The 24,711-nt window shown below is 41.3% G+C and overlaps 1 protein-coding gene across 14 annotated transcripts in view; it reads left to right on the top strand.

Moving 5' to 3' along the window:
• OSBPL5 (oxysterol binding protein like 5) overlaps nucleotides 1-24,711 on the top strand; it is a 219,860-nt gene that overhangs the window by 120,150 nt on the left and 74,999 nt on the right. For 8 of the 14 annotated variants that reach the window (XM_043548818.1, XM_043548817.1, XM_043548816.1 and 5 more), the window contains one exon: nucleotides 16,859-16,932. In XM_043548818.1, coding sequence (XP_043404753.1) covers nucleotides 16,859-16,932 — 74 coding nt within the window. Of the gene's footprint in view, nucleotides 1-6,043; nucleotides 6,121-15,543; nucleotides 15,612-16,858; nucleotides 16,933-24,711 lie in introns of those variants that run through there. The other 6 variants (XM_043548824.1, XM_043548822.1, XM_043548821.1 and 3 more) reach the window with 2 other exon arrangements.

Here is a 24,711-nt window from a genome sequence, read left to right as displayed (position 1 = left end):
ATCAAAATGTTTCTCTGATTGCAGTCTGCAAACAGTGCTTCAGATTCCAGTTTGTAAACATGTGCTTTAACCTTAGATGAGAAAGCAATCATATTTTTGCAAAGTCATAATTTGTGGTTGTCATTTCTGTACTTAATAATCAAGTCTAGTGGCACCTCAGTGAGTTGTCAGCACATTGATATTTCAGGAGAAAAGGATACAGCACCTGCAAAAAGCAAGGTGATATTTAGTATTTATATAGCACCTAAAAAGGTACTTGGGGCTAGATCCACAAAGGGATCTATCTAACTGCCTCTTTAAGCACCTAAGTCCAACATTTAGGCACCAATGCCATTCACAAAACCACTGCTCAGGTACCACCTCCCCCAGTAGGTGCCTAAACTGCATAGACATCGATGTTTCTGCCAGTGGGCATATGCAAAGCTGCCTAAATCCTGATGCCGCCAAGCCGTTTGGTTCCTGTCACACTTAAGCCCTGGTGGGATTCTCAGAGTAAGCATTTTCTTGCCTGTCTTGCTGGCATGCCGACCTAACACAAAAGACATCAGGGATGAGCATATGTGTAAGTGCCTAGTATATATGCACGTGAGATATAGGAGATACCCAAGTTTGAATCCCTGATTTGGAGCAGGGACTCAAACCTGATTCTCCCACATCACTGGTGAATGCCCTAACCATTGGGATATACAGTCAATCTTGTCCTACTTTTCTCTTTGGCCTAATGAATATTTAATTATTCATACTGAATGGAACAGTTTCAACAGGAGAGATTGAGACCCACCCCAGAACAGTGTGTAGCTCGGGCGCTCTCCTGGGATGAGCAGACCTAAGTTCAAGTTCTTGCTCCAAATCAGAAAGAGAAGAGATCTGAAAACAGGCTGTCTATGTCCCAGGTAATTGCCCTAGCCACAGGGCTATAATGGCATGGGAAAGGTGTGTGTGTGGGGGGGTGTCTCTTTCTCTTGCATAGGTTACCTAAAGTGGCTGACATCTAACTCCAGGAGAGGGCTTATGGCTGAGAATCCCAAGTAGAGGGAGGGACCTTCCTCTGGCCCAGAGTTAGGCACCCAACTCCCTTTACCTCAGCCCTTCTCTGTGGCATTGTTTACTGGCTAGCTTAGGCAGCTCCATGCTCAGCTTGCTGGCTTCTGGTTCCCTTTCTTAGGCACCTAATTCTCTCCACGGAGAGCCTGAGCACCTAACTCTGGGCTGTGAATTCTACTGGGCAGCAGGCACCTAAGAGACCCCTTTGTAAATCTGGCCCTCAGTGCTTCACAAGCAGAGAACAAGGTCAGATCTGGAACCAAAGAGTTGACAAGTGAGGGTCAATCGTAGGCCTGGCCGAAATGCTGAATTTTCGGTTTGGGGCAAATTTCAACATTTTGAACAACAAAATTAATTACAATTCAGAACAAAAATAACTATTATCAAAAGTCCCTTAAATTGGAATTTCCTGAACAAAAAAAATCAGTTTTGGAAAATGTGTTCAGGATTTTGGAATGTTGTTTCAGAGTTTCAAAATTTCATTTCAGATTTTATTTCATTAGTTTTCTTCTCTTACTTTTGTATTTTTACATTATTTCATGATCTGTCAGTAGTGCTAGGTTAGGGTTAACAGTATACGTTAAAAGAAATTCTTTTTGCGAATACAGACTAGCACGGCTGCTACTCTGAAACCTGTCAGTATACGTTAACACTATGTAGGGTTGTTAGCAGTACCATTGACGTGTCATATTATGCTATAATGTTCTACTGTAAAATTCATTAAGGGCAGCTGCGACTTTGTGCCAATTGAAACATCTTATCTTCTGTAGGTCGAAATGTCTCCTGTTTGTTGTAATGAAACAGTTTAACTAGCAGCTGCCCTTAATGAGTTTAAAAATAAAACAAAAATAACAGGATATTTTAACTATCATGTCAGTCTGACATGCCAGTTATACTAGTGCATATTATACAGTACTGCAACTCACATGTCATGAAACAACATAAAAATATAAACGTGAGGAAAATTCCAAAAGAAATTTTGAAATCCAAAACGAAATTCCAGAATCCCAGTAACTTTCTAAAACATTTTTTTTCCATTTCGAATTTTCAGTGTCAATCTCTTCTTTGAAAAATATTTAGATTTTGCAAAAAGAAAAGGAGTACTTGTGGCACCTTAGAGACTAACCAAGGTGCCACAAGTACTCCTTTTCTTTTTGCGAATACAGACTAACACGGCTGTTACTCTGAAACCTGTCATTTAGATTTTGATTAAACTAGCATTTTCCATTGAAAAAATGCAGCACCAGTCCATAATTTAAATAGGTCTTTGATTTAGGTGTCCAGCTTGAGACAGGTTGGGCCCTGATTTTGAGCAGTGCTGACCAGTTGAAAATTAGTCCACAAGCATCTCCACCTGAACATTTAAACGCTGAGACACCTAATATGTTTGCCCACTTTCAAAAGTTTGATGGCAGATAACTACAACTCCACATAGAGATGTGGCAGGAGCAAGAAGCCTTGGCAATAGACTACTTTGTCATTGCTGAGCCAACCCAGGAGCTGGGCCAGCTTTTAGAGTTTGGGAAGCCTATTTGTCAACTTTAGGAAACTTACATTTTGAAGAGCACAGGCAAAGAGTTTTCCTGCTGTCATCAGCTTCCTCTGCTGCAGGGTAAATGGAGATCAGCTGCTTGTCACGGGGTCCATGCAGAATAATTGCCAACAGTCTCAAAAATTCAGTTAGCTCGTCTGTGAGGTGCTGAGTGCTCTGTAACACCCACATAAACCAAAGGGAGCTGAGGGTTTGCAGTAGATGCTCAGCACGTCGTGGGTGAAGTCCTCTCTTATCACAGGCTTTGACTCTTTGTCAGCCTTCTACATGGTTTCTCCTTCCTTCTTGTAGAGGGAGCAGTCTAACTGGCCTGGCCTAAACCCACTGGGTGTATGTGTGTAACAAGTGCAGTGTGCTGGATTAGAGCTTTTGTTGCCTTTCTCTGCTTAGCTAGAGGATCCTGCAACATTGGTACAAGTGATGAAAACAGCCACCCATCTTTCATCCCCTCTGACCTCAACTTAGGAGAGTGTAGGCCAGAGATACAATTTAAAAAAGCACAAATTAATACACTGTTCTAACTAAGAGTTCTGGGTGTGTGTCCAGGGATGGAGGAGACTTACTTTTGTCCTCCTTCCTTGGATTTTTATCCCATTTATTTTTCCTTCCAGTTCATTCTATTTCCATAACACTTATTAAGTTTGCCTTTTATTTCTTTGCAAGAGCAGACTCTCCTCCTCCATCTTCTATATTTGCTTTTTCCCCACCCCCAATTCTCTCTTCCCCAGCTCTCTCCCCCCTAGAGTGTTGTAGCTTCCTCTTTACTCCATTTCTTCTGCTCCCTTTTTTCCTCTGTATCTCATTCTGTCTCCTTTCCGAGGGCCAATAGGGTGTCTCTCCTCACTGGGAATCACCTTTCCAGTTCCCCTCCTCCCCTGGGCTCTGGTAGATTCTGCTACTCCTGTGAAGAAGTCTGGGTTTCCCTTCTCTCTGTCCCCTGTGAAACTCTAGTTGTGTAGGCTTTTCCACTGATCACTCCCTCCCCACTCCCAAATGTGCGTCCAGACGCTGTATTCTCAGCTCAGAGAAGGAACTAAAGTAAGTTGTAGGCAGCCCCGTTACCGGCTGGGAAGGAGCTTGCAGTGGCCTAGCACCATCAGCAGAAGTTCAGCTATTTCTCACACAGAATCAAGTCAGTCATAGTTGCTCTCTACCACAGCTGGGGCAATAGGTTTCACAAGCCCAAAAACTAGCCCTGGGTGGCTTTAGGACATGTAAATAAATATAGTAAAAAGTTAGTGACAGAGTTTATACGCCAGTCAAACTACATTAGGAAGGTTCTCTGAAGTGAGGAAACTAGTACTGTTGTTTTTTTTTTAAAGGGGGAGATCAACTGAAATAGCTCTTCTGGCTCTTTGCCTACTGTTACATATAACCCTTCTGATTGTTGTAGCTGAAAGAATTTAGAGAAAGATATATTTCTCTGTTTACAGAAGGTACACAAACTGAAGAATCAGTTTCATTATTTTCCCTTGTTTATGTTTTTTTCCCCCACATAGCAATAAGGAAGAGAAACCATTTTTAGAAGAAAGTAGGATGTGGTTGGAAGACCACAGAATTTGGAAGAGGGAGTAGCACTTTTAACCATTTATTTTTAATTGGCTACACTTCAGGTGGATGTTCTCTCTTTAAATCAGAGCTGGTACATACAGGTCTCCCCAGTGTTGGAGATCCACATCTCAGATGCTATGGGCACCTGCCTAAGAGCACATACCTGCAGGTGTAAAGGGCCAAAGGTTCATATAAGTATAGTCCCCTGGTATTTCCAGCATTCTGGGTAACACTTTCCTCCAGAAAACACAGACTCTATTTACAGTGGAAGTGTATTGCTGTGTATAGTATCAGTTATAGCTAAAGTTTGAGTGTTAGCTAAATAAGTCCTCATAAAAAGAAAACTAAGGGAAAAATTTAAAAACCTTGCACCTTTCAAGTGAATGCATCCAAAGCTCCCTTTAAGGTGAAGGGAGAGGGGAAGCCCTTTTTAACTTCTTTGTTATGTATAAAGAAGGCTTGAAAATAGTTCATATAAAAAAAAATCAGTTCTCTCTTTGCCAGAGAACTTTGGAGAGGACTGGAGAGCTAGTGGGATAATGACATCACAAGCAACAATGAAAGGTTAGTAATTGAGAAAGGGATTTTTAGTCTGGCTGATGAAAACCCTGAGTTTTTTTCTTTAATTTGATGAACACCTATTTAACAAAAACACCTGACAAACACTTGGATGAAAAGCTCTTTCTGATAGATTCACACCTGCCCACCCTCTCAATTACAGGCTAAGAGAACTCCCACTCCAAACCACTAAGAATTCCTCCTGCAGAATCAGAGAAAACAAGACTTGGTATAGAGATTTTTTTTTTTTTTTACAGCCCCTGAATGCTTTTCAGACTTTAAATATGAGACAGGCATCAAACCACCACCAACGAGCACTTTGAATTATTGGTTACAAAGGAACAAGAGGATTAGTACCGGCACTGCTACCACAGTCAGAAATGTGGAAGCAGCATTACCTACAGAATGAACTTTGTACAACTTAAAGCGAGTCTCCTTGGAGACAAGCCATTTATGCCTACGTGAGTTGCTGAACAAGGATGAGGGCCTTACAAAAACTTCTGTAAGGAGCCTAAAGATACTCTAAGAAATGCCTAGATACCTAAGGAGGTTAGGTGCTTAATATCTATTGACTTTTAATGGGAGTTAAGCGCCTAACCTGCTTAGGTGCTTTTGTAAATCCCAGGTGCCTATGTGCATCTTTTGGTTCCTAAATACCTTTGTAAATCTGGCCCAAGATCCATACACACAACTAAATTTCAGCCTGACATCTACTTCATGCAATTTTAACTCATTGTGATCACTCTAGCTGGGCATCAGTGCAGGTTTTGCTCCATACTGTCTTGTTAGTTATTATAGCCTATGTTTTGCTCTGTAGTTATTTATATGCTATACCAGAAAGATTGTGAAGCCGTAATTCTCCTATTGTATTATGCTAATCAGTGCGCTCCTTATCCCCCACTTATTTGGCTTCACGTGAAGAGAAAGTGATCCTAGCAGTTATCAGTCATGCTTATTAGATTGTCACTTACTTACTAAGGGAGAAGTAAATTGAACCTGTGGGTCAAGACATGGTAGTAAGCCTTAAGTAAAAAAAAAACAAAAAACTGCTACTTTTCCAGAAAGGGTCAGGATATTTATTACAACTATATAGCAAAACAGACAGAAAGTATCAACTCAAATTCATAACATGTAGTATATAACCACAAGGCTATATTATGACAGGCTTTCTCCAGGATGTTTTTAGCACTCAGAAAAGTGTGATTTCACTACTCTTTCAATAAGAGCCATTCATCTTTCTGGACCATTGCTATTGCTGAGCTCAGAGCTTTTGCTTTATCCTTTTATAGGAGCCTTCCCCAGCATGCTGTCTGTCTTAGTAGCTAGCCCTTTAAATCTGTGAGGGAATGAGTTGTAGCTCTAATATAGTCATTTTGTGGTTTGCGGGGAAGGAACTGCTGCTTTTTTAAAAGCTGGTAAGCGTTTGGTTTCTTTTATGTATTTGCTTATTTTTCTTTTTCTGGGGTGATAATGTGCTTTCTGCTGTGGAGGGGGTTTTATCTTTTGGGGTCTGCTGCTTTTTTCACTTTTTGTGTTTGATACTGGGAAACTTCCAAAGATCCTTTGCCTCTGCCATCAAAAGAAGGGCTTTCTGTCTCTCTGCAGTGTCACAAGAAGCCTGCTTGAGATAGTTTGTTAAAGTTACCTGAAAAACTGATATCTTCCTGTGTGAAGTTCTGTGCAATTAATGAAGAGCATAAGGACGCAATATAACCTAGATGCTGACACATAGAAGCATTTGATACATGCTGATAAATGTTATTTAGTAGGGTGAACAAGAGGAACATATTCAGCTGTGGGAGAATTCCAGACTGCATAGCGCTATGGGAGAGGGGCAACTTGAATCACAGATATACCTGAGATCCCTTTAACCATGTGAGTTACCTAGTGAAACAAATCCCTACAATCCAATTTCCTAGTATGTATACCAGCTAGGTGTAGAGACTTTATTTAGGTAACAAGACACAGGGGGAAAGTGTGAATTATATTGTTTATAAATGTCACCAGAATAAATGCCCATGGGGCGGATAGCAATTGAGGCTTATGACTGCCGTTAAGTTTAATTGGACTCATGGACTATATGTTGCCTTCCTGTATAAAAGACCCATTGCATGGAAGAGAACAAATGAGCTAAGTATAGCAACTGCATAGATGTGTGAGTACATTCTAACTTCCACCTAGCCTGGGAGGACTGTAGGGATGTGGGAAGGAAAGTGCCAGCAAAGGTACCAAGGGCACGGGATCACTGAGAGTTTAGGCTCCCATTCACATGGTTGATCTCTGTGTACTCTCCCTTCCCTCCCTCTCTCCCACCAGCCATGATAGCACAGTTGGGCTGGGCACTGTACTGCAATGGGCTACCAGACTGTGGCTTTTCTCTGTATGAGCTGAGGGTGTGAGGTTTTGGAGTACCCTGTCTGCAGGGTTGGACAGGGGTATGTGGAAACTTCACCGGAAGCTCTCCAAGCTATGGTAGACTGAGCATAAATTACCCAAAAATCTGTGTGTGGTAGGGGGCCAACCCAACTGTGGTTCACAAAGGCATCAGTGAAGTCAGGAGGCACAGGATTTGGAGATTTCATTTGGATTGGGGACTGACTTGACGCTATGTTCCAGCATAATATGCTGCCAAATACAACCCCTCCCTCTCCCCCACCCCCCTTCACTTTAGTGTTGTAAAGAGGCCTTGAATAAGGAGCTTGGTTTTGACTGGCTGGCTGTGACAAAATATATATTGGGTCACCCCAAATGACGCTTCCCTGCAAGAGTTCTTTCATTATGAAGAGATGAGGATATGCCGCTCGCAGAGGTGAACCTTTTAATTTTGGTCTGACACACACATTACACCAATGTTGATTTGAGTTTTCTTTGTTAGTAAATGTACAATAGGTATGTAAATAAAATCAATAATAAAAAGCCATATTCAGCTAATTGGTTTCAAAATACAGTTGTCATGTTTTCACAGAAATTATGATAGTTACAAATGAAGTCTATAGGATCTGTGGTTTGCTGTTACGTGAATGAAGAACAGGAAACATGAGTAAACTACAGATACAAAAACATGTATTAGTGTTTCATCATTTGGTCCTTTCACAACAAAAATAATATGAAGACCCTGTTTGGACACAGCTGGCTCCCAATAATCATATTTATTAACTGTCTGCAAACATACAAGGCCTAGCTCAGTGCATACTACTGCTCTGAGTGGTTTCTGATGGTTCTAAAATAGAAAATGGTGCTTGCAAATTACTTAGGCCTTTATACTATAGTCAGTTGAAGCAGCTAGTTGAGCTGTGAGACTCGTACAGCAGCAATGTGGCTTGGTACGCTTCAGTGGAATTTGGAAAACTCTCTCTGTGGCTAGAATATCTTCACCTTCTTTGTGTTCATTCCAAAATTCCACCATAGAAATGCCAGCCCTCAGTCTGACCGTGTTTGTGGGAACATGCAAAATGGTTCCCAGTGTGGTATGTTGTTCTGACAACTCTGTAGCTATAAGGACAACATCTTTGCTTCAAAAGACTCTGTTTCATGCAAATAATTTGATGGCTTATTGAACTAATCAGTATTTTGAAACATTACTTTAAATGTTAATGCTATATTCAGTTTACTTGGAAAAAAGCTGCAGAGGAAGGATTTTTTTGAAGTAGAGCATTTCATTTTTCTCTGATCAGTGAATGGTATTTGAAAAGATACAGGAGTTACTAGTTTGTGATGTATCTTGTTTTCTTTCAACTTACTTGAGATCATGCACAGAAATCTGATGTAAATCAGAGGGTCAAATATTTGAATATTTCTGTGATCAGACTTAACTGCAAGTGTAATACATAAGAAATACTCTTAGTGAAATGACATTCTCAATTGACCTAATGCGTTGTCCTTGTTTACTGTGACTCTGAAATTGTAAAATAAGTAAAGAAGTTGCTATTTATTATAATTAAAATATTTTAATTAATTGAGCCATTGTTGCTGCTGTTAGTACTGATGGCTAGTGATACCTATATTTAAGCATATCTAAGGGCTTGTGTAAGACCCTGTTTTGCACAGAAGGGATGTTTCTTCATTAATTTCTGCATTGAACTGCAGCATAACTAGGTGCTGCCTGCCTCCCCATAAGGAGATTTTTATAGTCTGTAATCCTGACACAACCATAGCACCAAACATCTTCATAGCATGGAAACTTTGATAAAAGGGTGTGTGTAGCCAGGCCAGTAACAGGGTTTCATAAAGTTAGAGATTTTTCAGGTCAGTGGAGACCATTAGATCATCTAGTCTGACCTGTATAACACCACAGAATTTCATCCCGATTTACCCTGCACTGGGCTCAGCAATAATTTGTGTTTGACTAAAATGTATCTTCTAGGGTGGCACCCACTCTTGATTTGAAGACATCAAGGGATGGAGAATCCACCATTTCCCTTGGTAGTTTGTTCTAATGGTTGATCACCCTCACGGTTAAATGAGGCACACATCTTTCTAATTTGAATTTGTCTGCCTTCAGCTTCTAGCCATTGGTTCTTTTTCTCTGCTGGATTAAAAGAGCATGTTACGACCCAATATTTTGTCAGTGTTGAGGTATTTACACCATAATTAAGCCACATCTCAGTCTTCCTTTGGATAAGCTAAACTCATTGAGCTCTTTAACTTGTACTGTAAGGCACTTTCTACAGTCCTTTAATCATTTTTGTCTCTTTTCTGTGCCCCCTCCAATTTTTCAACATCCTTTTTTAAATGTGGACACCAGAACTGGATACTGTATTCTAATACTGGTTTCACCAATGCCATAATCGGAGGTAAAATCATCTCCCTACTCTTATTCCTTACTCCTATTTATACATCCAAGGATCATATTGGGAGCTCGCATTCAGTGATTTAGCCGAGTCATTGATAAAGTTGACAATAGAATGGAGAGTTTGCTTATGAAGTTTGTGGATGACACCAAGATGGAAGTGGTTGAAAGCACTTAGGAGGGCTGGATTAGAATTCAAAATGATCTTGACAAATTGGATAATTGGCATGAAATCAACAAATTTAACTTCAATAAAGACAAGTGCAAAGAACTTCACTTGGGAAGGAAAAATCCAATGCTAAATGGGGAATAACTGTGTAGGCAGTAGTACTGCTGAAAAGGACATAAGGGTTGTAATGGATCATGCAATGAATATGAGCCAACAATGTGGTGCAGTGGTGAAAAAGGCTAATAGCATTCTGGGGCATATTAACAGGAGTGTTGTATGTAAAACCAGGAGGTAACAGTCATGCTCTACTCAGCACTGGGCAGCCTCAGCGGAGTACTGTGTCCTGTTCTGGGCACCATGCTTTAAGAAAAACATAGATCAAATTGGATAAAGTCCAGAGGACAACAACAAAAATGCTAAAAGGTTTAGAAAACCTGACCTCTGAGGAAAGGTTACAAAAACTGGGCACGTTTTGTCTTGAGAAAAGAAGACTGAGGGGGAATCTGATAAGTCGTCAAATATGTTAAGGCTGTTATAAGGGGGATGGTAATTGATTGTTCTCCATGTCCAAGGAATGTAGGACAAGAAGTGATGGGTTTAATCTACAGCAAGGGAGATTTAGGTTAATATTAGGAAAAACTTTCTAACTACAAGGATGTTAAGCACTGGAATAGGTTACAGAATCCTTGTCATTGGAGATTGTTAAGAACAGGTTGGGTGAACACTTGTCAGGGAAGGTCTAGATATACTTGATTCAGCCTCGGAACAGGGGGGCCTGACTAAATGGCCCCTCAAAGTTCCTTCCAGCTTTACTTTTCTATGATTCTGTGACTCTTAAATCCTTTTCAGAGTCACTGTTTTCCAGGACACAGCCCCCATCTGATAGATATGGCCAGTATTCCTTGTTTCTAGATGAATTTAAATGGATTTTGCTTGAATCCAGATCTCTCTGTAGGACTGTTTTGTCCTCATCGTTTGCCATTCTGCCAATTTTTATGTCATCCACAAACTTTATTAGGAGTGATTTTTATATTTACTTTCTGATTGTTGGTGAAAATATGAACGAGTGTTGGGCCTAGTACTGATCCCTGCAGAGCCCACCAGAAACACCGCCATTCAGAGATGACTCCCCATTGACAACTAACTTTTTGAGACTGGTCAGTTAGCCATGTTTTATTCCATTTAACATTTGCTTTATTGATACTGTATAGCGCTCACTTTTTAATCAACATGTCATACAGTACTCGGTTAAAATATATTCTATCAATTCTGTAGAGAGATTGTTATAGCACATTCATTGCTGCAGTATTTGAGTACCTTGAAGTAGTGTATTAAGCAACATGACTACACATCTGCCTTTCAGTGTTTGTTTTCTCATCCTCCCCCACCCCCGGGGATAGAAACAAATGCGGTGGATTGTCTTGTTTTTGCATGGTTTTAGGTTTGTTTATTATTCAAACATGCATGTTGCTATTATGTATGTGTTAGAGAAGGCAAAGTCAAAGAAATGAGCCTTGCACTTGGAGTAGAATGGGGTTGGCAACCTTTGGCACCAGACCAGTCAGGGTAAAGCCGCTGGCAGGCCGGGCCGGTTTGTTTATCTGAAGTGTCTGCAGGCATGGAGCCCCGCAGCTCCCACTGGCCGCAGTTCACTGTTCCCAGCCAATGGGAGCTGTAGGAAGTAGAGGCTAGCACGTCCCTCGGCCCGCGGTGCTTCCCACAGCTCCCATTGGCCAGGAACAGCAAATCGTGGCCAGTGGGAGCTGTGGGGCTCCGTGCCTGCAGATGCTCCAGATAAACCGGCCCAACCCGCCAGCAGCTTTACCTTGACAGGCTGGGTGCCAGAGGTTGCCGACCCCTGGAATAGAAGGTGGTGAAGTTTGTGATTGTCCTGAGTTCCTGGTGGAGTTCATTCCACAGTCTGAGAACAGCCCCCCTTGAAGTTCTGCCTACTGCATGCACAAGCTTTACTCATATTGTAGAGAGTTACATTATGGTCAACAGCTCTGCTCCTCAAGCACAGTCTTTGTTCCACATCTTAGGAAATCTTCTAGATAGCCTGAACCCAGGCCATCGAGCACCTTGAAGATAAGGACCAAGGTCTTTAAATTGCTTAGAAGTTCTATGGGAAGCAACTGCAGAGAGCAGAGGATAGATGTGATCTGTTTGTGGAGCTGCGTTGCTGAGGCGATGCCCTGCAGTGTTCTGTTACTGGCTGGAGCTTCCCAAATGCTGAAGGCTTCGTGCCCAAGTTTATGATGTGGCTATAATCCAGTTGAGAGGTGACAAAGGAATGAATAATTGAGGCCGGGTCATTGCCCATGGAGATGGGATTGAGTCTCCTAGCCAACTGTAGATGGCAAGAAAGCATGACTTGTAGCTGCTGCTATGTGAGAACTTAGCGTCAGCAAGGAATCCAAGAGTACTCTTAAATTATGGATCTAATCATAGCACAGCTATAGCTCTGTTGTTAAGGTTAAGACCTGTTTTCTATTTAAAGCTCAACTCTAAGCGCTCTAAAGTCTGCATGGTTACTTGAATTGGTCATGGGGCTCTGTTAGGGATTCAACGTTGGGGTCATTTGACCACAAGTTTCCCAAAATACGCCTGGTGTTTGGGGGGGGGGAGGGGCAACGCAACCACTTTTCTTAAAGTTGACCCATTCTGGCAATGTTTATTTGTGCGCAAAAAGTGATCAAACCAAGGTTCAGCTCATTGCACCAGTATCTCCAGTGTTCAAGAATTGCACTCTTTTGAGGGTATGGCACCCACCAGCCCTTTGGGGGAATCAAATTAAAATGTTGTTTGAAAGAGTTTCTTCTCAACTTAGGTGCCTGAGAAGGCTCGCGCACCCAGTGGATTACACTGTGCATGTGCAGAGAGAGGCTAACTATTTGTAAAATAACTTCTGTGTCACAGGAACTGTGTGGCTCCCAGGGTATGTTATGGTCCTCTAATCCGAGCGCTATCCCAGGCACCAACCCAATCTGCCTCTGTCAAAGGTTTTTTTTTATTATTATTATTTTTGGGAAATACAGCAGAGTATTCAGAAGGCTCTGAAATGACTTTTAAAACAAAAAAACCCTACACAAGCACATGCTTTCTATGAAGGTGACTGGTGTGGAAGAGTAGGTGTGAATGAGGGACAAGTGTTGGGGGATAAAGTCGGACGAGGGTAAATGGGAGGGCCCTTCCATTTTAGAAGAAAAATGCCCTTCTTTGACAGTCTCTTAGATCAGTGGCTCCCAACTTTTCCAGACTACCGTGCCCCTTTTAGGAATCTGATTTGTCTTGTGTACCCTAAACATACTTGCTTACAAAATCACACATAAAAAGACACAAGTGCCATAGCACACTATTACTGAAAAATTGCGGACTTTCTCATTACGACCATATAATTATAAAATAAATCAATTGGAATATAAATATAGTACTTACATTTCAGTGTCTAATATATAGAGCAATAGAAACAAGTCGTTGTCTGTATAAAATTTTAGTTTGTACTTACTTCACTAGCCTGTTGTAAAACTAGGCAAGTATCTAGATGAGTTGATGTACCCTCTAGAAGACTTCTGTGTACCCCTGGTTGAGAACCACGGTCTTAAATGGTATCAAAGATGGCAATAACTGTCCTTTTGGGGAAAAGAGAAGTTAGTTGAGATGGGCTGGAGCTAGGATTGTCAACAGTCCATTATTACAAGAGGATGACAAAGGCGCAGGGTTCCAGGAAATAGTAGCGGTAGCAGCCATGAGGGTGAAGCTCATTCTACTAGCTTCCATCTGTTCTCTATTTTTTTCCCAAAATCTTTCTTTTAGGACCCACAGAGGGAAGGATAGATGGAATGGCTCATTCCCCTCATTATTTTGTCTACCAATTAGGCCTAGTATCCGACGAACCAAAATTGGTTTATTAATTTCTGGTTCAACATCGTCTGCTTTTTCCCAAGTATGATTTCAGCATAATCCTTGAATTATATCAACATGACCTTTTTGTTTGGACTCCTCTAATCTTTCCGTCTGGTTCTCTTATGCCTGTTTATAACACTCGTTATCAAAACCAACTTGATTTTCTGTTACACTAACCTGCAGTAACAAATGTTAGCATGTTGTGAACTTTCCTATACTTTTTACAATTGAGTTTACAATTAGGATAAATTTGTAGGCCCAAGTATCAACACTCCTGTAAGGTCAGAAAACGGTATGTCCTAGCTCCTTTAGAACAGTCTGATGGTTGCAGGGATGTCACTTGAGGTGACCTGAGGCCTAATTTGTCATGTACAGCCAGTCAAAACCCAGCTCCGTATGTGATTATTTAATATATAATTAATTAGTAACTTAAATTTTTATCACAATCACTAATTTCTAACAACTTAATCTTGCAGTGCTCTATTTTAAAACAACTTTGGCCTTTGTTCAGTGGTGTGTAGTCACTATATGTAAGGCATGCATTGCATGCCCCAGGACCAGCTTTGCCCACAGAACAACTCTATCCAGCCTCCCATCACATGGACAAAATGGCATCCTCCACACAACATGACCTCGCACGCAGCGTATGTGTGAGGTCATGCTGTGTGGAGGATGCCATTTTGCATGCAGGTGTACAATTGCATGCCCAACTAAATAGACACGGCAAGACACTGCCTTTGAATAAGGAGCTGGGACCTATGAATAAGGCGCTAGTACCACAACTAAGGAACTGTGAATAAGGACCCAACTTCAGCCTTGTCTGATGCCTATGTTTGAATTTAGTGCATTCTTGTGATCTGTGGTATTATGCATGATGTGGTATGCTCCATGGTAGCATATTGAACTCAAAGGCATAGGACAGGGAAGTGGTACACATGACAAATGAAGCACGAAGGCAGCTGGGTCCATCAGAGAATGAAGTGGCTATTCTGGCCTCCTTTTCTGAAGGGAAAAGAGGATTGTTAAGAGGAAGGATGAATTTATGGCTAAGGAATTATATTGGTAGTCTGAGATCTGTGTTCAGTTCCTGGCTGTGACACTAGTTTCCTGGGGTAAGTCACTTAACCTCCCTTTGTCTCAGTTTCCCATGTATAAAATGGAGATAAATCCCCCTCCCCATCCTCTCTTTTTTCTGGAGGCATTTGCTTTCTTAGGCCAATGCTTCTGCACTGCGCAGCTGGAGGAGCGTAGGGACTTGTGTCTGAAATCACAGAGGCACGTAACCATGATGCTGAAAGCTGAAGGCATTCAGTTCAGCATTATCCTGAGTCCAGAGCACATTTTTGCAATTATTAAATAATTCTGAGAAGCATTTATACTATTAACTAAAGTGACAAGGCTCTGAATTGCTGATCAGTGACTGTAATCGGCAGTTTTCTATACAGAACCTCAACAATTCTGACCAGTGAAATCCTATCGACTTGACAGTCACAACTCTGATTATTTGTTTATGAATACAGCCCAGCCAATCAAACAGATTATTCTCCCACCCATTTTATGCTGAAAATTTAACAGAAAAAATGTCATAAGAAACTTAATTTCCTCCACAAGTTTCTGCCTGCCTGCTTTTCTCATTGCATTTGGCTTCTTAAATGGCTGTTAGATATATTTTTAAGACTTGACTTCTTGCTGACATGCCAAGTTTGTACTTGATTCAGTTGTACAGTTATTTAATACATCTCACTTGTTTCATTGGCCCAAGCTGGGAATGGTACTAGTGGTACGATATATAGGATTACTTGTCCAATTTCTGTGATTCTTCATCACCAAGGTATCTGAGCATTCCTAAACATGAATTAACTATCCACAGCACCCCGTCAGTACTATCCACATTTTACAGATGGAGGAACTGAGGCATGAAGGTGATAAGACTTCCCTAAAGTCACACAGGACATCTGTGGCAGAGCCAAGAATCAAGCTTCAAGTCCTGACTTCCAGTCCACTGCACTGAATGCTCTCGGTGAAATTCTGGTCCCATTGAAGTTAGTGGCAAAACTCTCATTTGCCTTCAGTAGTGCTACACCAGGATTTCCCCCTGTGTTTTTTTTTTTTTGTGTGTGTGTCTCTGAGACTTGTCTACACTGCGGTAGCGTTTGGAAATTTCTCTACGAACACCTCTGCTGGTAATATGTTGTCACTGAGTCTTTTGGCCAGCAGTTTTAGTGGTTATTTACTGTATCAAGCATTGTGAATCCCTAACCACTAATAATTTTGAAAACAAAGTTACTTTGGACTTGGGAAAGAATAGTGTCAAGACAAATAAAAATCTAGTCTAATAGAATGGGTTTTTCAATAGGGGTTATAAGTTTTCCTTTAGTGTAAGGCCATTATTACAATTTACCAGAAATACAGAATTTGTGTAGATAATGACAATGTATTGTCCTGAATAGAATTACATATTTTATAACATTAAAATATTCAACATGTATGAAATATATGTACTCGGCTTGAAAATATAAAGCCCTACATAAATGCTAACTACTATTGTTAATATTTCTTATTGTATCCAATAACCTCTTGGTCAGGGGATCTTAATAGTTGATGCCAGAAAACCTGTAATCTTTTATTATTTTGTTATTATTTAATTACATTTAGATACAGTTCTCTTTCTATAAGATTTTATAATTCAGGTTAATGTTTGTTGAAAAGAATGTACACTGTCAAATACATTTAGGTATGGGGCCATGCATTGAGCAAGGAGGATACAATAAAATATTGAAAAGCTTCTTATTAAGTCACCAGGGGGTTATTTTGTGCACTAAGTGAGACAGAAGGCCAGTGGGAAAATAGTATGTGACCATATAGTTAAAGACCATATCATAATGAATAGGGGTCCAAATTAAGAGTGCGCAGGCAGCCTTAATTCTGGCATGTCTTACTCTGGGTGCTTGACTTTGCAACCGTAACACTCATTTTTATTTTTTTTTTTAGTGTTTTTTTGGATGCAGTTTTTAAATAGTAACAATTGAAAAGACCAAACATTTTAAATAGTGCTCTTTGTTATCTGAAACTCTTACAGCAAATCTGTAATGTGTTTTCGGAAGTTAATTTGCATATGGACTAGGTTATTTAAAGCAGCACTGTCTTCCTGGAGCTGCCTGCTGTGTCTATTGCCTATGACAATTTCTCCTGCTCTCTGTCAGCAGTGGTCTTTTTAGAGTAATTGCTTGGAGTAGCCATGACTTTCCACAGAAATTCTCAGTTTCTTGTTTATACTGCTCTGTTGCAGGAAAAGACATGGAAGGAAACAGTCTGTCAGTGCTGAAGGATGAGACTCCACAGACTCCAATCTCCATTAGTAAGGTATTGTGAGGATTGTTCTTAGTCTCATTTGCATCTCTTTGCAGCGTGGGTTATTAATCAGTTGTTCCATTTTTAACTCCTCCAGAGAGCATCTTTGGCAGTACATACAGTAATGCTGTGTGCAGGTGTGTGCGTCTGATATGAAAGAGAGCATGCTTAGAAGGATACAGATGAATCAATGCCTTCTTGTATGTCTGTACAGCACCTAGCCCAATAGGGCCATGATTGTTTGGGGTCTTGGAGGGGCAAAGGGGCTACTATAATGTAGATATTAATAATGATCGCTATAAGGTTGCTATTTAAGAGGCATCCCCTGAAACCGTGTTTCTGGTCAGGGAGGAGAGCCTAAAACTTTTATTACGTTGTACAGCATCCACCACAATGGAACCTCTGGGCATTAGTGCAGTACAAATAATTAATAAGAGCCAAAATCCCAGATCAAAACATTGCATCTGTATAATAAGCGAAGCTGAAAACCTGGATCTGAACGCTCCTGAATTTAGAGTTCAAAATCAGGATCCAAACCTAAAAAAATCCTGCCTGTCAGGATTGACTCAATGTAGCTATGGGATCAACCTGTGAACCTGGATCTGGATTTGATATTTGAACATGGAATTTTTGTTTGGGCAGTCTCTACTTAATTTGCAGAGCTAGACGTAGAAACAGAAACCTCTTAATAATTTTAACTTAATATAGTCAGAAATGAAGCTATAAAATGTTTTTCATCTGAAATTGAAATACAGCACAAAGGAAACAGCTGGAGGTTGAAGTGATTTCTTATGATACAGAGCACATTTTTACGTATCTTTAAATGCATTTGACTTGTCCAGGGCTTATGACTCCCTTATAAGTGTGGGCAGAAGATTGTAAACACTTCCACAGTGGAATCCTGATCGAGAAGCAGTAGGGAGAGATGCTGTTCTGGAAAAGCACTGGGGACAGTAACCTTTCTTAGTACAAAATGGCTTTGTGTGCATGTATATAGGCTATTGCTGTACCTAGACAAGCTGAGATCCAGTCCAACATCTGCTTTTCAGCTGAGTTCCTAATTTGAACCCAGGCTCCCAGATAGCTTGACAGTGCCAGAAAGAGGTCGAGTGATTTGTCCACAATCACCTGATAGCTACGATCTGAACGCTCTTTAATCCCAGTCATCTTGGAGACGCAACTAGACTCTGATTCTAAACCCATGATTTAGAAAAAAGAAAAGGAGTACTTGTGGCACCTTAGAGACTAACCAATTTATTTGAGCATAAGCTTTCGTGAGCTACAGCTCACTTCATCGGATGCATCACGAAAGCTTATGCTCAAATAAATTGGTTAGTCTCTAAGGTGCCACAAGTACTCCTTTTCTTTTTGCGAATACAGACTAACACGGCTGTTACTCTGAAACCTATGATTTAGAAAAGTGACGGGGAGGCTTAGCTTATTTTTGTCCATGTTTAGGCCACTCACGCTAGTCAAGGGACTGGCCTACAGATAATGGGCAACAGGATGGCATGTAAATCAGAATTTGATTTCTCAGTTACATTCTTGTGCTTTTCCCCCCATTGAAATGCATTTATTGATGTTTCAGGGATTTGAATATTGCCCTGCTGTATGTTTCCAGGTTGAGTGCTTGTTTTCTGACTTATGTGTCTAGATAAGGGGTGAAGGCTGCAGAGCACTCAGACACCCAGAAGGGCTTTCGCTGCTCATCAGGCAGGCTTTTGATTGGTTATTCTTTCCTATACGCTGTTAGGGGCATTTATCACCTAATAATTAGAGATGAGGCAAAACGAAAACCTTATCCAGCCCATTCCTGCAGCTTTGGAGGCTGAGATGACATGGAACCTAGGTCAGACCCAGGCCTGGTTCTGCTTTTGCCAAACCAAGGCCCTGATCCTGCATTGGGAGGTAGGCAGGTGAATTTCTTCACCAACACAGAGAGAGCTCCTTTGACATGCATCCGGGCCCCTATAACTTAGATGTTGAGGGTTTGTGAAAATCAAAACCTGGCTGCCTCAGCTCATTCCCGGTATTGGAAATTGGTGATTGAACATGCTAGACCTGGAAAGATGTAGTTAGTTTCCTGTTTCATTTCCTACCTAAATGATGTAAGCAGACTGACTGCCCATTACTAAGAGAGACAGGGTGGGTGAGGTAATATCTTTTATTAGATCAACTTTTGTTGATGAGAGAGAGACTTTTGAGTTTACACAGAGCTTTTCTTCAGGTTTGGGAAATGTACTCAGAGTGTCACAGCTAATACAAGTTGGAATAGATTGATTAACATAACTAGTTAACACACATTTCAAGGGACCATTAAAGGTGAAGTGGTCTGTTAACATTCCTCTAGACAGAGGGGAAAGGCAGCTGGGGGTCGTGGGGGTGGGTTATAGATTGTTGTAATAAGCAATAAATCTAATCTCTCTATTCAGTTCATGATTTTTTGTGTCTAGCAAAGTTATGAATTTTAGCTCCCAGGCTTGTCTTTTTTGAAATTGTTGGTCAGGTTTCCTTTGAGGATGAGGACTGACAGGTCAGATACAGAGCGATCGCTTTGTGAAAAGTGTTCACCCACGGGTGATATGGTGTCTTTTTTTATCATTTTCCTGTGTGAATTCAACACTGCATCCATGTCCATTATTAAGATGTTTGTGTTGCGTTGTTTAGAAACTGTGTCAAATGAATTGTGGCTCTTAATTGTCAGAGTGTCTAGAGCTGGGAATGGGCATTTTTTTTAGTATTTAAATTTAAAATAGTGCTTCCACCTTTGGTGATTCAAAGCTTATTTAATTAGATCCTATTTGGATCAGCAATAAATAGAGAAGAAAACACTTTTTTTTTTTTTTAGAACCCAAATTGTAATTTTCATGGATTTACAGTGACTATACTAGATAAACACAATTAGTGGGGAGTTGTGATGGGAGTAGAGAGACAGACAATTAGCCAAACGTATCCCTTGGTCAACCCTATTGGTCAGAGGTGGCACATCTAACCAGGTTTGTAGATGTGAGGTGTGCTGATATTTTCTGACCATTGCCATTACGATAAAATACACACCTGAAGTGTCGGTCCTCATCAGCCATTCAGATCCCTTCCTCCGCTCTTCCCAAGGGCTGAATGCATGAACGGGATGTCTGGAGAAGTTTAGGGATGAGGTTAAAACCCTGTTCAAAGCAGTTTACGACAAGTCTTGAGACCCTGTCACAATGGGTCTCAAACAATAGCTCTTAGCAGCAGCCCACCAGCCTGTTTGTACAAAGGTTGCCTGCCAGAGAATTAATGACTGGCATCCACATTGGTGCAGCTGCTTGCCTGCCTTTCTGGATAAAAGAGAAGGGTTGGACGTGGTGTAGAAAGGGGCTGTTGCTGTATACCAGCATTGGGATTATGCCAGAGCACACCCCAGCTGCGGCATGGGAGCTCAAGAAAGGAGCCTGTTAATTCCTTTTATTTAAAGTGAATTCCCTGCTGGTGAAAAGTGCCAGCCTGACAGCATTGTAAGCAGGCCAGTGGAACGGGTACTGTGGCAAGCAAGCTTCTCCAGCTGCCCCACAATTGTGCCTCTGGGCTGTTGCAAAAATGCATTCTTTAGGAGTTAGATTCCATCTCCAATCCTTGGCCTCTCTGAGTTGGCCAGCCAGTTAGCGCAAATCTGATTTGGACACCTGTCTGTTTGGAACTGCCCTGAGACCACGTTAACATAGGCTGTGATCAGCAGTCAGATGGTCATACTTTTCAGCCACTGCTGATTTGGGCTTGCTTTGTTCCTATGACTTTAATTTAGACATGAAAGACTGTGTCTCATTACCAACCCACTAAGTTCCCTACTTCTCTGTCACAACGCTTCTCAAAGGGAATTCAGATTCAAGGATGAAACCGGTTGTGAAGAACTGGAGTAATTTAAAGCAGTCATCCCACCCTATCTCATTTCTGGCAGTGCAGGAGAGGGAGCATTATTAAGCTCTCTCCTAGGAAAAACCTTAGTATTGGTCAGAGAATATGAGGCTGTGAATTCCTGGGTTTTATTTTGCACCAGCAGGGTTAACTGGCTTTATTACAAATATGTGCATCTCCAGCTTAGTTACTGTGACATAAGTACTTTTCCAAAGCTTGTTGACCTTTTCACTGGCTCCTGCAAAGGAGAAGAAAGGTGGCTTTGTGGTTAGGGCACTTGACTGGGTCTTGGGAGGCCTGGCTTTGGTTCCCAACTCTGCCACAGGTGGCCTATGTGACCTCAAGTGGGTTACTTGGGCTCTCTGTCTCGGTTCCTCATCTGTAAAATGGAGGTTGCGCTACATTTCTCCCACTCGTTTTCCTGTCTGTTTAGATAGTGAGCTGTTTGGAGGAGGAACTGCTTCTTTCCAGGTGTTTGTACAATGTTTAGCACAATGGGGCCCTGGTCTTAGCTGGGGCTTCTATGCTCTATTATAAACAATAAGAGCAGAAAAAGCAAGAGGTACCACTTTCTTTTTACATGATATCTTCTTCCTCTTAATTCTAATTATTTGAAACATTTTTAACATATTTCCCATCTTCACCTAGGGCCTTTTAGCTTTGCTGTCCACTGGCAATTAGGATTGCCAATTTTGGTTGGACGTATTCCTGGAGGTTTCATCAAGTGACATAATCTTTAATTCCAGGAGACTCCAGGACAATCCTGGACCATCGCAATCCTACTGGCAATGCTCATGACTGGCAGTGACCGTACTGCGAAACCACCGCCAAGCTTCAACTTTCTCTAAATGCAAATTTTCATACTTGGGCCTAACATCAGACTCTGATCTCTCATTATTTTCTTCATCATCAAGCTCTGTTATTGTGCTTTAATGTCGGTACCAAGGTGATATGTGCCTTAGCGAAGTGATTAATCTCTTTCCTGTCTTCCAGCTGCTTTGATCACAGGTTACTATTACTTAGTGCCCAGAAATCTGTTGAGATCCCATGATTTGCTTGCAAAGACCTAAAATGTTGCTCATTCTAGGGGATTAACCATAAAATCTTGAAGTTGGATTTCAGTGCTAGTTTCTTGTTCCTGTTAAGTCACCACATGAATGTCATAATTACAGCTACAATTAATACAGGACATGAGTTCAGATGTCACATGTACCATGATGTATTAAAGGGGCTAGCAGCAACGCTAGAAAGCTTAGTTCCTCAGGAGTGAGGGTTTTTTGTATGTTTAGAGTTTGTTTTGTATTGGTTTCATTGCTTGATTTGTATTCAGAAAGATGAGTCGAAACTTTTGCTAGAAGCCTCCTCCATTGGCTTTATTTTAATTACGACGCAATTACCAATAGTGTGTGTTATGATATATCAGTTTGGCTTTAATAGAGCCGCTACAAATCCCACATTGTCTTAAACCAGTCTTTTGAGTTCCAAGTGGCAGTGTGCCTTTAACCTTTCTCAGTTAATTAAAGCCACGTTTATGCTTAAAAGTGTTATAAAAGATCAGTCACAAGTCTGGCAACTTACAAAGTTTTTGCCGCTTACCCAGTGAACCAAGAAATCAAGACCAGACTCAGCTGGCAGAAAGATCTGATAGATGCGGGATCCGGGAACAAAACGTTCTTTGTGCTCACTGAGCATCGTTTAAAAGAGAAGAGTCCAAGCATTCCAAACATTGCTCTTGCCAGGACACAGTTCTTGTTGACATTTTATTGCAATAGTTCACATGCAAAAGTGGGCAATATGTGTGCACAATTTGATATGTACTATATAATATAGCTTCCACCGTCAAGATTTGAGTATATTCTCTCCTGCTGTTCTTTCATCAGCATTTTGCCACAGAAGGTGACAGTGAGTCAATTCAGTCACACGAGCAATTTAGGAAGCCAGCTCCCATTGGAGGAGGCACGGTGATGCGAGTCATTGTGGGCTCTCACTTATCTGGACAAGATAAATCAGGTGTGAAGTCTCAAGGGCTGAAAGCTGAATGAAACACCACAAAACATGGGAAGAAACCCTTGAGTTTTATTCCTCCCCAGCATCCACGTGCTTTACTCATGCATATGAAATTTGCGTGTCCAGGAGAGGGAAATAACTTACTCCTTCAGATTCCACCTGGTACAGTGTGTGACATTTTAATGCAACATGCACATTGTAACTGTTACATTAACAGTCATCCAGGAGTGCTTTTTCATTTGAACTAATTAGAATACAATGCCCCTCCATTTGTACATTGGTAGTCCTTATTTGTGTTTCAGCGGTGCCATGGGGCACCGCTCTCTTTGTGCTAGATACTGTACAAACACAGAGGAACAGACAGTTCCTACTTCAGAGATGTTCCAGTCTCAGTGGGCAAGACAGAGGCAGTGTAAGGGAAAGGGGGTATAACACATAAGCAGAGTGAGTAATGAGAACATCATGTTAATGCCACAATTTAAAAAAAAAAAAAAATTTAGGAGTGGGGTTGAATGGAAAGGGGAGTCGCTAAATAAAAAACCAAGGTACGGGATGATATTTGAAATAAGGGGGAAAGGAGAGGAGGGGGAGGTGTGGAATAAGGCTGAGCTGAGAATGTGAGGGAGAGGATTGGCGTGAACAGCCAGTCAGCACAAGGCAGAGAATGGCACACTCTCTGGTGCCATCAGTGTCCATCAGTCCGTGCTTAAATCGGTCCTGCGGCTCCTCTGCCAGTTTCAGTCTCAGTACATCATCTTTCTCATGGAGTGAATGATGACCGCTGCCGAATTGAATAATAAATAGCATGTGGGGTGATTAAGACTCGGACAAGAAAGGAGACTGGTTTTCAGATGAAATTTGAAAAGAGGTGAGTTAGGGTGGAACGATGCAAGAAGGACTCTAGATGGCAGAAGTTGTAGGGGAGAAAACATTCATACTAAGAGTAGTGAGACTGAGTTAGAGGGCAGAGACTGAGCTGGTGGTAGGCAAGGAGAGGGACCAAGAAGAAGGAAGAGACTGTGCCCGTGAGGTGGGCTGGCGCAAGTTTATGGAAGATTCGGAAAGCAAGCAAAGCCATTTTTAAGTGGCTCCTGAAATAAATGGAGAGCCAGTGGAGGTTTTTGAGGTGGAGTTCTGTGTTTAAGTGCTTCTCTGTTCCTCTGGGAAGGTGAGCTGCTTGATTCTGCACATATGGAGGGGTAGTCTGCTTGGACTCTGGCAAGCCATTGGGGAGGGGATTGTAGTAGTCAGAAGGGAGCTGAAGACCTGGAGGAAGATTTTTGGTAGTGTTGAATGCAGGGGAAGTTGCAGGAATAGTAGTAAGGAGGTTGTCAGAATGGGAAGAAAAGGGATGGGTGGAGGAGAAGAATCAGGGTGGCTTGTGGGTTACCAAGAACACAGACAAACAGGAGGCCTGCATGGAAAACAGAAGAAATCCAGGTGGTTTAGGATGTTTCTCTGGCTTGTTAGAAGCAATTAAAAACACAGGTTAACTTAGTGAAGCTATGCAAAGGAAGGGGAGAGGGAGGAGTCAATGAAGTGGGAGAAAGTAATGTTAAAAATCATGAATATAAAAATAGTTGCTAAAGTAACTGGGCAGAATAAGTGTTGAGTGTTAATATGGACATTCCTGATAACTATTCATGTGGTAGAAAGAACACCTGGATTCTCTGCAAGCATAGTGGAATCAGTGATATGTGATTGTGAACACTTTAGCTGAAATCCTCGTGCCATTAAAATCTACAGAATTTTTGCCATTGAGTTTCAATTTTGCTAGGATTTTGCTGTTAGTGTCCAAGGGAAAAGGAAGTCATATATGGGGAAAGCAAGAGAGCACCAGTACATTACCTAGATGCACCCAGCTATTAATATTCCTGAGCACTTCGCTGA

Source organism: Chelonia mydas, chromosome 6 (assembly GCF_015237465.2).
Source record: "Chelonia mydas isolate rCheMyd1 chromosome 6, rCheMyd1.pri.v2, whole genome shotgun sequence".
Classification (NCBI taxonomy): domain Eukaryota; kingdom Metazoa; phylum Chordata; order Testudines; family Cheloniidae; genus Chelonia; species Chelonia mydas.
Note: the sequence above shows the minus strand (reverse complement) of the source record. Positions and strands in the feature narration are given on the sequence as shown.